The sequence below is a fragment of the Plutella xylostella genome, chromosome 19, assembly GCF_932276165.1.
Source record: "Plutella xylostella chromosome 19, ilPluXylo3.1, whole genome shotgun sequence".
NCBI classification, from domain to species: domain Eukaryota; kingdom Metazoa; phylum Arthropoda; class Insecta; order Lepidoptera; family Plutellidae; genus Plutella; species Plutella xylostella.
Window position 1 is genome coordinate 7,132,448 of NC_063999.1, and position 14,974 is coordinate 7,147,421.

General features: G+C 37.9%; 1 protein-coding gene across 5 annotated transcripts in view; it reads left to right on the forward strand.

Annotated features, from left to right (window-relative positions):
• Window positions 1-14,974, forward strand: part of LOC119690624 (sodium channel protein 60E-like) — a 146,350-nt gene that overhangs the window by 118,559 nt on the left and 12,817 nt on the right. For all 5 annotated transcript variants that reach the window (XM_048627963.1, XM_048627964.1, XM_048627965.1 and 2 more), the window contains exons 5-10: window positions 1,522-1,594; window positions 2,174-2,321; window positions 5,188-5,380; window positions 5,867-6,086; window positions 8,289-8,423; window positions 10,351-10,568. In XM_048627963.1, coding sequence (XP_048483920.1) covers window positions 1,522-1,594; window positions 2,174-2,321; window positions 5,188-5,380; window positions 5,867-6,086; window positions 8,289-8,423; window positions 10,351-10,568 — 987 coding nt within the window. The remainder of the gene's footprint in view (window positions 1-1,521; window positions 1,595-2,173; window positions 2,322-5,187; window positions 5,381-5,866; window positions 6,087-8,288; window positions 8,424-10,350; window positions 10,569-14,974) is intronic.

Sequence of the window (14,974 nt, forward strand, 5' to 3'; positions counted from 1 at the left end):
TTGTATTTTGACGTGTAATTAGTTTTAGTTTGATTTTATTTAATTTGTATGTATTATTATTATTTTTTGCTTGAATAACCTAAATAGGAACGCGTTAAGTACTATCACTGTCTAACATACTTACATAACAGATACAGGAAGACGTGATAGCATCAAGATTATTCTCCAGGTTTTATTTATTTTTAAGTACCTACCCCATTATCTTGTTTACGTTACCAGCTGTCAACTGAAAAAGACAATGAACAATGAGAGAAAGTAAAACAAAATTAACTCTGGCAAAGTATCACATGGAAAAGTAGCGCCCCAATTACATTAAAAGCCAAGACTTACAAAATAAACATCTAATAAATCCCACGAAAAATATAATCTCCAGAAGAATCTCTTTTAATCTAAATGAATAAAAGATTTGTAAAGAGAGAAAAATATTGTTTTTCGTTTCTCTAGTAAGAAGGTAGCAATATCGATGAGTGGATATTATGATATTAGCTTCCCGATTCTGATGAGTGCGCAAAACTAAAAGTATTTTATTAGTATTTCAGTTGTGAGTCTTATTAAATATTTGGTGATGTTTTAGTTCGTCATATTTTATAGGTAGGTAAATGTGTGTTCTATAAACATATATCACCGTGGCAACATTAAGTACCGTCTATGTTATTATTATCTCCTTAACATTACCATTTTGTACTCGTAAAAAAATGTGATTACCGTTAAAATAAGATCCGAAACCAAACTCCTATCTTTAAACACATCCGAATACTGAACTGCTAAATTGTACTGTGAATAAAAACCCGTCGGAATAAAATACACATACATCCGTCACAGTAACCGAAGCCTACGGATAGCCAATTATTCCTTAGTTAAGTCAAGATAAGGTTTTCGGTGGCGCCCCCTGGCGTCAAGTGGCGTAAATCACTCACACGTGACTCGGCAGAAGGCAAAGATAAGCGAGTCAGCGGTCGCCTCCAATTTTCTCAACACACTTCGCCTCTTTGATCTAAATACGCCAGACGTCATCTCATTTGTGGGACGAGCGTTCGCTAAGTTAATAAAATTGAGTTAGAGACAGGCAAAGCTAACTTTGTGATGAGAGTTTTTTTACTGGTAGCCAAAATTAATGATGAAGATTAGGATGTATAACGACAGCTTCAGAAAAAAATGTTGTTCTAATCATAAAAGTAATAAAATTAAATGGTTCTTATGCAGGGTATGGTAGTGGTAGTGGTTAAGTGAAACTGCTGATGATGACGTTCACTCCTTGTTCGATACCTATCCATTTAGATACTCGACTCGTACTGAATATTTACCAAAATTTAAGTGCATTATGAATGCATTTTACTATTGTTTACTTGGTCGAAAGTTAAAATCTTGAATGACCGAAATTCTAACAGTAACAGAAGCTTAGATTTACAATACACGAACACGATAGTGTGTCACACACTGACACTACATCTATTTCGTATTAAATATCGTTGCATAGAAGTAACACAACTAAATATTCTAACCTCTCTTATTCTCCCACAGATACATCTTCCTCGCGATCTACACCGCCGAGATGATCATCAAGTGCATCGCGAAGGGCTTCATCCTGAACAAGGTTAGCTTATTATAGTATACATTCTCATATAAAAATTCCGCTAAAGCTGTTGGGAAATTGTACTAGATACAAGTAAAATTGTACTAGATATAAGCAAAAAGTTTAAAAGATGCTCGAGGAGTTTCTTTCGCCATTTCTTTCCTCCTTAATGACGGGGCCTTTGTGAAATGGTGGTAGAGTAATATTATGACTATTGACCATGGAAGTAATAAGTACCTACAGTACTTAGTAATAAGTACCTACAGTACTTATTACTCCCATGCTATTGACAAGTACCTTATTGTAAAATTCTACGTCAAATAAACGATATTTCGAAACGTCTCGACAAATAAAGCCAAACTTCTACCATTCAGCTCTTAGGGTGGGTTGCATCATTTAACTTTAACTATTATAAACGTCAAATCCCTTGACGAGAGAGATCAATCTTCAAGAGATTTGACGTTTGTTATAGTTAAAGTTAAATGGTGCAACCCACCCTTATTGTGAAATAGTTTGGTTAGATTCGTGTCCTTATTCATTTCATTCATTCATTGTCCATGGTCCTACAATTTTTCATAAAATTTCTATTCCAATTTCAAGTACACGTACCTGCGCAACCCGTGGAACTGGCTGGACTTCGTGGTGATCACTTCGGGGTACGCCACCATCGGCATGGACGTGGGCAACCTGGCCGGCCTGCGCACCTTCCGCGTGCTGCGGGCGCTGAAGACTGTCTCTATCATGCCTGGTAAGGGATTAGAACAAGGTGCTATTTAGTAGCCGGTGACATGAGGTAGCTACTATCCAGACATTGTGAAACAGGCCCTTAGATTTACAATATATCAACAAGTTGGAGTGTAAAAGAAACGTCTCGACAAATAAAAGCAAAATTTTAGAATTGAGTTCTTATTTTGAATTAGTTAGGTAAGATTCGTGTCCTTATTCATTGGTACCACAATGGTTGTCATTAGATTGAACTTAAAACGTTGGTTTAATAGGTATTGGTTTTGATGATACTATATCAATTATATAAATTAAAGTAATTACAAGATAAGGCGAGTAAATTATAACCTCTATGTTAAGCAGGGTTTATTAATTGTTATAGAATAATGTTTAGATTTATGATGTATATGAGAGCTTTTGATAAATTTCAAAGCTCTGTTTACGATCAAGCAGGGCTATAAAGCAATTAAGAGATAATTTAGCTTTCGCAGTAACGGTCGTCATAAAACCATTTTGAAACATTAACATAGTAAGGGCAGAAAATGCATCTGTAAATTCCCAAATGGCCTTCATCAGTGCACGATTCTTTCTCTGCTCCTAAAGTATATAATCCAGTAAATATGTCGGTACTAAACCATGGCATTATATCAGCTTTTTCCCCGGGGATCCTAGGTTATTCGCTGACTCACTAATATCTATCTTATTTGCTGAGTCGCCACTTCTGACTTACCACTTTCGACGCAAAGGGATTGGGCAGCTGGCATAAGTCTTGAGATTACTCACTGAATAGATGTTTCCAGAGTACAGTCAGTTCAATAACACTGTTATAGTTATAAGTTTAGTAGTAGTTAAAGTGTTTGTTCCGTTAAGTAAACAGATATGTACTAATGAGGTCAAACATGCTTACGTTATAATACTCTGGTATATCATCATGACTCAAGCCTTATTGTCAGAGTATCATCAACAGTAGATTGTCGCGCCTAATAACTTGTATGTAATCTGTGCCGATATCATAATTTTAATTAAGCTTTAATTACTTCATAATATCTTGTAAGTTTCTAATTCGATAGCAATATTTCCAAAAGCATATTTTAGGTAAGACTGAAGCTCTCTATGATAATGAGTAGTTACATAAAGCAGTCTGTATAAAACCGGCAAATTAAAGTGCATTAAGCAAACAGAAGGAACTGTTACGGATCGCAGTGTCATTTAAAAGTTGAATCGCTGATTACAACACCGGAAAGTTTGGGCGAACAAGCGCAGATTTTAACGAACACAAAAATACAGCTGTTAAATTTGAGAATTACGGCTGAAAGGCCGGCGGGGTTTAGTTCAGAGTAACTTGGAAACTATTCAAAACATTGCAGACGGGCGTTCGCCAAAATTGTAACAAAGGCTTTTATTTACAAACAAAGCGGCATATTTCTCATGCCCATATTCCCGGATTCGAATAGCTGAGCGGAATTTCCATATATTTTTAATAACGGCGCCTTTCTTACGGCCTATAACTTACAGTCGAAAGTAGGTCGTACGGTTGCTTACATCTTTTCGGTTGGGTTGCGCTATTTTTGAGATTTGAAGTGTCGATTTTGTGAGGGAAGTCTGGGTTGCGTTATTTTTATATTCCCTTTATCCCTTATTTGCTCGGCCGAGTGGGGCCCTGAGAGGGTTGTTCAAATCACTTTAGGCAGTCTAATGCGGCAGACAGAGGCTGATAGCATGGCAACAGGCGGGTATGAAGTATAGCTACTTAATTAAATTGAGTAAATCATGAAAGTGCCTATGTCTTTATCGTAGGTAGATGTAGATATGAAGGTTATCTAGAACCGATTTAAATGTATAAGGTATAGCACATAGGTATTATTAGTATCACATAGTGTATAGAATATTCATTGTTTAATTGTATGCCTATTAGGTATGATTCTTATTACCTAATAGATGATATTATTATTATAAGAAGAATATAAAATTAGGATTTATACGACCACATATACCAGTCCAATCCCTGTATTAACTTATAATTTATAATAAAAAATACAAGATTTATATTTTTCTATAATCGTTACATAAGTTTAACGTAATAGTTAGTGTTGCCCAAATTCAAGAACAAGACGAGACTTAGCCAGTCTTGGTCTTGGTCTTGCGCCAATACACCTGGTCTTGGTCTTGGTCTTGGTCTTGCGCCAATACACCTGGTCTTGGTCTTGGTCTTGGTCTTGCGCTCCCAGTCTTGGTCTTGGTCTTGGTCTTGCAGCAAGAGTCTTGCAAGTCTTGCAATTACCTATTAGTCTATTACTATTTATTAAAGTTTACTTTTTGATTTTAATAGATATTTTTTTATTCGCTATGTTTATGGTATTAGTCGTAATGCGCATAGGTCCAGTTTTTCATTTTCTTTGATACAGTTTTTTGCATCTCATAGAATTCCTAAGCGTACTTACCTATACACCGAACTGTTACACCTAACTACTCAGTGAAATAGCGCTCTGCAAGACGCAAGAGTCTTGCAGGCTATGTCTTGTTCTTGCTCAAGTCTTGCACGGTCAGTCTTGGTCTTGGTCTTGCTAAAAATACGCGGTCTTGTTCTTGGTCTTGGTCTTGCAAAAACGCAAGAACAAGACCAAGACTGCAAGACCAAGACTGAATTTGGGCAACACTAGTAATAGTCCCAGCTTTCATATAAATCTCTGTCTGTAGCCTAATTTAAACCAGAACTATCTTCACTCTACCTTTTACAATACAATACAATACACTTTACTTGCACCAATAACAAATACAAAAAACAAAACTTAAAACTAAAAAGTACAAAGAGGCGGCCTTATTGCTTATAGCTAATAACAATAAGGGCTTCTTTGTCCCTCCTATCTACTAACCCCCCTCCTCTTCTCCAGGCCTGAAGACCATCATAAACGCGCTGCTCCATTCCTTCAAGCAGCTGGCAGAAGTCATGACGCTGACCATCTTCTGTCTGATGGTGTTCGCGCTGTTCGCACTGCAGGTCTACATGGGGGAGCTGAGGAACAAGTGCGTCAAGAACGTCGTCATACCGCCGGGGGAGAACTTTACCGAGGAGCTGTGGACCACGTGAGTGGAACGATATTAACTACACAAACATAGAATATCCAAGATTTGTTAAGAAATATTTGTTTTAAACAAATATCTGTCCCGGCTGGGGATCGAACCCGGGACCAGGGAATAGTAGTCAGGGTCACTAACCACTACACCATCCGGTTGTCAATAAGAATGCTAAACGAATTAAGGCAATTGGCAGTATACGGAGCCGGCTCCCAAAAATTGATTCATTTATTTCATTACCTTTTCTGCGAAAACAGCGTGCCTACAAAAAGGTCAGGGAATTTAATAAAGAGTAATATTTTTCCATCAGCCAGCATTCGCGGTATTTATCACCGGCCAGCAATCTGGATATTTTCAAACGACGACCTCCAAGAATAAATCCTCTTTGCAAAAAATACAAAGCATTTTTCTTATTCTTTTTAATTATTCTAATGCATTCCAGCCAGACGCACGTTGACCTAGAAACTTTGTGTTTAAAATGCGACCTTCTTTCAGGTGGACGCGGGACCCTTCGCACTGGATGGTGAACGATGAGGAGGTGCCTATAATCTGTGGCAACCTCACGGGAGCTAGGCACTGCCCCGCCGAGTATACGTGTCTGTGTGTGGGGCCCAACCCTAATCATGGTTATACGAACTTTGACAACTTCCTGTGGTCCATGCTGACAACGTTTCAGTTGATCACCCTGGATTATTGGGAGAATGTGTATAATATGGTAAGTGAGTTATTTTCTAGGTTGTTGAAGTATCTCATTTTTATAAGAGTACATTCGAGTATATGATATGGCCTTAATATGGCTCATGGGAGAGAGAGATACATTGATCATAAGACAATCAAAGTAATTGTACCATATTCAGTAATAAAAAATTGCCTTTTTTTATTAGCTTGAAATACTTTCTAACTTTACCAAAAAAAAGCCAGGTAACGCACGAAATCCGCACAAGTAAGTTGAATTTCTACAGCATCCTTAGAGTGGCCGTCCAATCGTATTTTGTGATGATAAAGCCAAGATTTAATTTAGGCTGGCGGCAAAATTGCGGCAAGACTGAATTAACTAGCGTAAAGTTTATATTAAGGGTGCGGTGGACCCTTATTAATAATGAAGGGTGTCAACCTTCGCATCTTTAGACTATTAACATAAATGCTTATATGTATATATTATGTGCAGCAATATCCAAATATTGCAATAGGTAGAAATTATTTCATGAAATTGACATTTATATATTTCATATACAGCTCCTACTTTTTGTTTTCAATTGAAATTGTTACTAAATATAACCGGGTTACTCTTAGGACATTACTGAGACCTTACACTTTTTTTTATTACATTAATAGATATTGGAGCGGTGGTAGCTCAGTCGAAGAGCGGTGGTAGCTCAGTCGGGTAAGCGCCCGCTTCTCACGCCAGAGATGCGGGTTCGAATCCCGGCGCTGACATGTACCAATGAGTTCTTTTCTGAATTTAAGTACAATATATACCATCGCTCTTACGGTGAAGGAAAACATCGTGAGGAAACCTGCATATCTAGATTTAGCACATCTAGATTTGTGAACACCAAACCGCAGTGGACCAGCGTGGTGGGAAATGGTCCAAGCTTAGGAAGGCAGTTTAGACCTTGGGGATATGCACAAAGGTTCCATTCGAGAGAGCCAGGTGCAGGTACTTACACCCCCACAGAGAATATAATAGAATAGAATAGATATTGGAGTTTTCTTGAAGTCGCAAGTACCTAAGTAGTACTTTAAAAATATTTTTTCGTCTTGAGTGTGAACGCTGACTTCGTTTTTCCTATCCTCATTAACTAAATCCAGATCCAAAACTAATCGTAGTAAAATTATTGCAACATAAAGCAAAGTATAATTGGTTTAAATAAGTTCTCATATTGATAAGGGTTAATATCGAGGGTCAATAAAGTGTGGATCGGAACTATACAAACCCGCTTCGGAAATCTAATTTACTAATAATTTTACTTTAATAATACATTAGGGACTGAAGATTTTGCTTTGAATATTAATGGTTTTGTGCTTAGAAATATAAATTCTGGAAGGATTATTATAGGTTATTTACTTTAGGATTTGTTGATCGTAATAAACTTATGTCCGGAACTAAAACTATTCATAGATAAAATATTTCTAACTAAAGACTCATTTTGTCACTAGCACTTGACTAATAAAACGAGTGAATGTAAGGAAAATATAAGTAAATAAGTGCCCTACATAATTATTGATTATATAATTTAACTCTTAAATGATATAAAATACTTATCAAGGATATCTTATTACTGAATAAATTATGTAGTAATTAATATTAAATGTATTAGGTACCGGAACCAAGTTTACAAAATGTCGTAGAGAAAGTAAAATGTAGTTAAAAAGGCTATTAATTTAACGCTTGCTCTTAAATTTACGAGACGTCCTTAAAACTTCAATCGTAAATTCAAGTTTAAATTTCACAGACAATAAAGTACTTTACAACAAACAAAACTACTAATTTTAGTCCAAAGTAATAATAAGGCTCAAACAATTAGCATTTCCGTATTTAAGTTAACATTTTAGCAGAATAAATGATATCATAAAAAAAATGTTTATTTAAATAAAAGGTTTCAAACACGTCGGCGTCCCTACACCGCAGACATCTGCCTTCTAATTTTCACAGTCAGTCATTTTGCAAAATCACAAGGCGAAATCTCTAAACCTTAGGGTGAGGACCCATTGGTGCGTTGCGCTAAGCGTGCGTGCCATCGCAAAGGAACGCTTCAAACATAATAATAGTGACCACAGACGGACCGCATACGACCGTTGATGCGACTGCACGCCTTTGTTATGTTGCGGTCAGTCTGACTTCAGCCTAATACGGCAGCGACGACACAACGCGCGAATGGGGCCTCTCCCTTATTCATTACCCCTTCGTTTCCAGGTGCTGTCGTCGTGCGGGCCGATGTCGGTGTCGTTCTTCACGGTGGTGGTGTTCTTCGGCTCGTTCTACCTCATCAACCTGATGCTGGCCGTCGTGGCGCTCAGCTACGAGGAGGAGTCGCAGATCACGCAGGAGGTGAGAGAGTGAGAGAGAGAGAGAGAGATAGTATAGAAAATAAGTAATTAGTAAGGGAGAGAGGTATAGCATATAGATAGTATATACGAAAATGTCTATTTATTGGAGCGCAGTCGAATTGTATTCACAAACGCTCCCGTTGAGTTTGGTTTTTCTGCAATCGCAAAGATTTCAGCAGAGCATAGCATAACATACCATAGAAATGTGCGGTTAGTGTGACTTTCATTGATATTGACACACGCTTTCATTGATATTGACTACTTACATATTATATCAATAAATCCTTTGTAGGTTAACTAGGCCATTTCTAAGGCTTCTAGATAGCCGTGTTCCTTTTTGAAGCACTGGCGGAAACATCACTCCCGTATTATTTGGTTTTACCGCATCATGTTACGTTGTTAAAATGATGAGCCGAGTCTATAAAGCTATAAGACGGGGATGGAGGATTGTTGTGTCTGGGCCGCCTGGCCTTAGGCCAACTAGAGGTTATTGTACCGTGATAAAAGTAGGCAATATTGTGCATTGGACCGTATCGACTTTAATATTGGGTTTTGCAATAGTCAAATTTACATGCAAATGCAATCTTCAATTCGCATTGCAGACCAGGGAGCCTAGATGATCTGATTACCTAAAGCCTAAAAGGGCTCTATTCTACTTACCTTAAAATACATGGAGAAAATAAAAACCTATGTATATAATAATTATGTACGTTCATTTGTGTCCCTTTATATATTGATGTGTTTGATAAATTCGTACTTGTAGTTTATCTATCCACAATATTTACCTGTTCCTTTATACATCGATGTTAGTATGTATTTGAATCTAAATTCGTAGTGAAACTGTTATTATTAGTACTTAGTAGCTACCAGCCACCCACGACCGGCCCTGATAAAGTGGCTTCTAAATTGGGGACGATTTCCAATCAAGCTGTTATCGGAGCCGAAAGGTTTCACCGGAAACGTTCTTTGAACAAACTGTCTTTCCGTCGTTTCCGCGCAATGCCTTTATTTAGCCGAATATCCGAAAAAAATACAGTATTTTTCAGCTACTTTTGTGGTAAAATCAAAATAATTTTAATCCAATAAAAGGATTTTTATTTGACGCTACAGAGATCTCTTCAAGGTGACTTTTCTCTAGAGGAATGCTTGAGGGACTTAAAATCTGAGAAAAACACCAACTTCCTTAATTATTTACTGCAAGAGGGATTCAAAGTCTTAAGACCCTTTTGTTTTGATGGAGTTGTTGCGAAAACAGACAAACAGAGGGTTTCTAATAAAATTTCCATGAAATCCATTTCAAGCATCCGCTAGCATTTTGTTATGAAAACCAAATTGATAGATAGGTATTTTCTAAAAGGTTTCTAAAGCTGAAGAGCGTAAATTTATATTCAATTGGTCTGTCATGAAAAATAATCTATTGCAGACCACTTCAGACTGCGTCCATCTTTTAAATCTGCTGCTGCTACTTCTTTTTAGGCCGTTTCTCGACAAGCTTAGGTAATTTATTGTTTGAATTAATTGCGGACGAAATTTGAATGGCCTAGGTACTTAGGAAACGAGCATTGAAGGACATTCTTGTTTTAACTCCGAGTTTAATGTAGGTACTTACCTCCAATTTTAACTAGCGTAGATTATAATACTTGTACTTATATTATAATGTAGATATTTATAATTAACATTTTCAATCACCTATTAATTCTGAATACTATTCTACCTAATTTCATATTTTGATCTGCCAGTCACAAATAGTCTGGTCTGCCTCGAATCGCGCTAAGATGATATTTATCTACGTCGATACAGATGGGCCATCCTCATTGTTTATTCACTCACTGAAATGAAAAGTGAAAAGTTCCTGTCACATTTTATTCGCCGGAAGTGTAAATACATAAAATAATATGACTTACTAATGACCTCTTAAATCCCCACAGGAGCGTAAAAAGGACCTGAACGACCACCGCGACGACTCCACATTCAGCTTCGACCCCACGTCGCTGGCGGTGCGCACGCTCGGCAAGGACTCCAAGAAGCGCATCGACGCGCGCAAGGGCCTGCTACTGGCCAGTTATAGCAGGAAGCGCACGCGCAGACGCAAGCGCGGACGGAGCGCCATACACCACACTGCTGCCATCCAAGCTGTGGCTGAGAGGTTAGTTGCTGATTTTTGCCTATTTTCGTATTTAAATATGAGGTGTTTAAAGTGTCGCAAATTGAGGCGATTCTTTTTAGCTTTACTTTTGCGAGCTTCGCTTCGCATTAAAAAGTTTTCTTGAGGGAATTCCGAGATAAAAAGTTGCCTATGCGTTAATCCAGAGTGTCAGCTAACTCCATACCAAATTTGACTAGAATCGGTTCAGCCGTTTTGATGTGAAAAAGTAACAAACATACACACATACTCACAAACTTTCGCCTTTATAATATTAGTAGGATTTCAATATGCGTATAACCTTGGGTCCCGTTTGAAGTGTCGCAAATTGTGGCGATTCTTTTTCAGCTCTGGGGTGAAAAGTTATGGAAAAGAATATGGGTGAGGCTCACAGAAAATGTACCATCTGATGAACATATCATAAATTCGAATGAAATCGTAGCGTTGTCATGTTCTGCAGCTCGCTCAACCGATATGGGCTTTGATATACGGTATAGTATAGGTACCTACTGACTACAAAATAATAGCTAACATAACCTCTACATAATGTGAAGTTTATGTATTGGAATAATTTAATCAGTAGGCCGAACCAGCTACAATTTTGTTGGTTGACCGGTCACCTGTGAAAAAGAACGGCTACGGTTTTATCTTCACCAATACATTCGGCGTTGTACCTTATTATAGGCTACACCCAATATTGTGTACGTACATAATGCCGTATATTCCACAGGTATCAGTAGTATCGATTACCCACCCAATTTTAAAGCTACATCCACATAATGTAATGCCAATATCCGTAATAAAACCGGTCCGTTTCCGCATCATGTTCAAAATACGAGTGTAATAGAATTTCCTGCCGACGGGGACTCTGGGGAGGCGTACCTACATTTGCAGCCTCTGTATTATTCTTTACGGGAAAATATGTATAGAGTCGAATAAAGGAGAGTGTGGCACGGCCCCGCAACCCTGTTATATGAATATCGGCGGCCCACACATTTATGCTGCCTACTGAAGCGGGTGAGATAAAAGCGGGCCTCATTGCGACCAGAATTGATGGTTCACAGTAATTGAATCTCGCCGCTCTCGACCATCGATATTTCAGTGCACGTAAGCACTACCCATTGTTAAGCAATTAGTTCGTCCAATTTACCAAAACAACGCGCTAATTGACCCCGGTTTTGTTGCAAATATTTTAAATCCGAAGCGTCGTCTGCTCAAAGAATAATTAAGATCTCGGCAACAAAAAGTATGAAATGAACTTTCATTCTCGCTTTTTGTATTCAACAGGATCCTCTTTGCTTAGGTCACTGAAGTGTGCGGGCTGGCTTAATAAATTCATGAATATTTCATAAAAGTGCTAAGAAATATGAACAAAAACTAAAAATGAGACGGAAAGCTAATAATCCGTGAACAAAAGAGGTAAAAAGTAAGTTAACGTCCCTGTACAGGCCCCGGGCGATGGTTTATTTAATTTATAAACTAGTGCCCGACCTTTTTCCGAGTTTCTGCACACTTTCATTCAGCGGCCGAGCTTTGCGGAATCTCTGTTTACTTATGCACTTAGAAGTTACGAAGAATAATACCATTAGATAGATAGACAGATAGAACCATTAATGTATTGAGGTATAGAACTTAGCACTGTAACACGCAATGCATCCATTTTGATTCCACTCTACATGCCTACTTTGGCTTTTGGCTGATCTTTACATTGATAGACAAACCAACAGAAGGCCGAGAACCAGGGAGGGATAATGATGATACAAATGAGTATTCAGATAAATACAGGAAATATCTTCCTCTTAACATACATCCGCACGTTACAACTATACGGCATAAAATTCAACCCACATCTTCCGTCACCAAGAATCTTCATACTATTTGCAAGTCGGTGTACCGCCCCGCCTGAGGCTTCTATGAACAGAGCTGCGAGCCTCGCTAGATCTCATCATAATAAAACCCGTCTGCCTTTACAGATTTCTCTCACTGAATATTCTAAGGAAAATATTAGTGATTCGCCTATTTCATTCATGTCTGAGAGCGTTTTGTATTTTGTTACTACTTACCTAATTTCCTTTACGTTCCGTATGATTTTATAGTAGTATAGTGTTTCAAAAGTTACAGCAAAAGCTTCAGAATCAGGTGGTTTTTATTAACATTCTCTATTGAATATCGGAAACAGACTGATTGTAATCAAATCACATGGTAGAAAAAGTGGCCGATCGCCCATCTGACCTAGATATAGCGGAGAATCGCTCTTCTGCTCACGCCGAGATCAGACTGATTATTTATTAATCCAGTTGGATAAGTGCTAAATTATACAACACATACAAATTGTGATTTTACGAATGTTGCGTGCAATTATCAAATTAATAAAACAACCAAAACGACCCTCGAATTCCATCCGCCGTCTGGTCAGCGTCAAATCAGCGTCCGTTTATTTGTCAATTCCCGAGGTAATTTGATGAGCATTACTTGTTTTTTTATGCAGATATATTTTTCCCTCTCTCTACAATTCTCTTCGCTTCAGTAGGTACTCAGTTGACACACGAAAAAATGTAACAACCATTCTGTTGTAAGTAAATAGAATGACACTTTCGCTTTCCTTCTACATGCCCCGAGATAAGAGTCAAGGGTGGGACATAAACCTGAGTTATTGGCCCCTAAGGAGAGATACCCAATTACCGATGGTTGTCTGCTGAAATATGTTACTCTAATAACGTGGTCGGTTAAATTACGAAGCTCATTAATAAAGTTCCACGTCTGAAAAACTTTGTTTGTTTAGGCCAGCGAGCGTTGCGGATTTAGCAAATGAGCGCTTTTCTGATGTTTATCTGGTGTTATACCTATCTCTTTCGGCGTTTCTGTTCAAACGGTAGCTAGTATTTATTCATTTCATTTATTTATATATTTAGCTACATGTGCACCATTTACGTTTAAAGACTATTTGACTGATCAATACCTTGACGTTTCCTATCTCACTCGTTTATACCTACGTGAAGAAGTGATCCATCGAAACAAATACGCAAATTAAAAACATTTCCAATCTGCATCAGACTGAACGAACTAATTTCTGATTGGCTATTCATAGGACACTTAAAGCAGCAGTAACTTCATTGGTGCAAACTATATCTGGAACAGTTGACATTTTCAGAACTTCATTGAAAAGGCTGCGCTTCTAAACTATCTCGCTTAGATATTCCTTCAGCAGAATAGCGCCATACTACGAGTCTTGCCTGCCGACTGCAATTTCCAAATGTAGTCTCGTACAAAGGTGAGCCAAACAGAATAAGTCAAAATGGCTCTAGAGTACGTCTCTAGACGTCTAGTGGAACAACCCTTTGCATTCGGAGCTGCGGTAACGTTTTGTTAGATGAATTCTATAGAATTTCTAAGCAGCTGCTCTATTCTCTGGTAAGACGTGGACGTTGGATTGTGCGATTGGAACTGTTAGCTAGTTAGGTTTCTGACTTAGTTACGTCTTACTATTACGTCATTAGACAATTAATGGCATAAAGTATGTAGGCCATTTTTAACATTTCATTAGATGCTCAAATAAATAACAATGATTCATAAATTGTATAGCTCAAGTAGCAGTCATAATAACGACTAGGTAGAGACCATCAGGTCCCGGTTTTTCATTAAAATACCTAAATGATTAGCTAATAATGAATTGAAGCCGGTCAGTCTGCTGTCTATCAACCGTTCTGCTAACCAAGGCTTTCAGTTGTGAAACCCGCAGTAAGGTGGAACGGTATTTTAAAGCCTTATTCAAAAAAGTCTCGTAAGTAAAACTGAATCATCAAGGAACGAAACTAAATAATAAGAGAAAGAGAAGTAAGGAAAACAAAAAAAATTATAACATTGAGGTAGGTGTATCCCAAAATAAAATTTACGTTCATCAAAAAGCACAGACAAAAGTGTTTGGTGTGAAAAATAAACTCATAAAAATTATAAAAACTACCTGGTACTCCCGCAGTGAATTAAACCAACTTGCAATTGTACAGTGGAGGTCTAATGTCACACCTGGGACGTAGTTCGTTTAAGAGTGAAACTCGCACTGCAAGTGTCGAAGTTAAAGTGTTCACTGTACCGTTCTGTGAAGTTAAAAGTGTTTATATCACTGCCGGGACAATCCCCACAGAACTCAACGTGGACTTATTCAATTAAACTTGGCGACTGGGGCACTGAGCGTGATTTAAATGAATACCTAGGTTTTGCACTTACCTAGTTTTCCTAGGCAGGAAATGTTTCTGCTTTGACTGTTTTTCTTTGCTTTTCTTTTGTAAAATAAATAAGTATAATGAAAGTCAGTTATAGCGGACAACTTCTTTAAAAGGAAACTTCGTCCCCCGTGTTTCATGGCTATTTCTTTCCATTGGAGCCCTTATTCTACCCCAGTACTATGATTC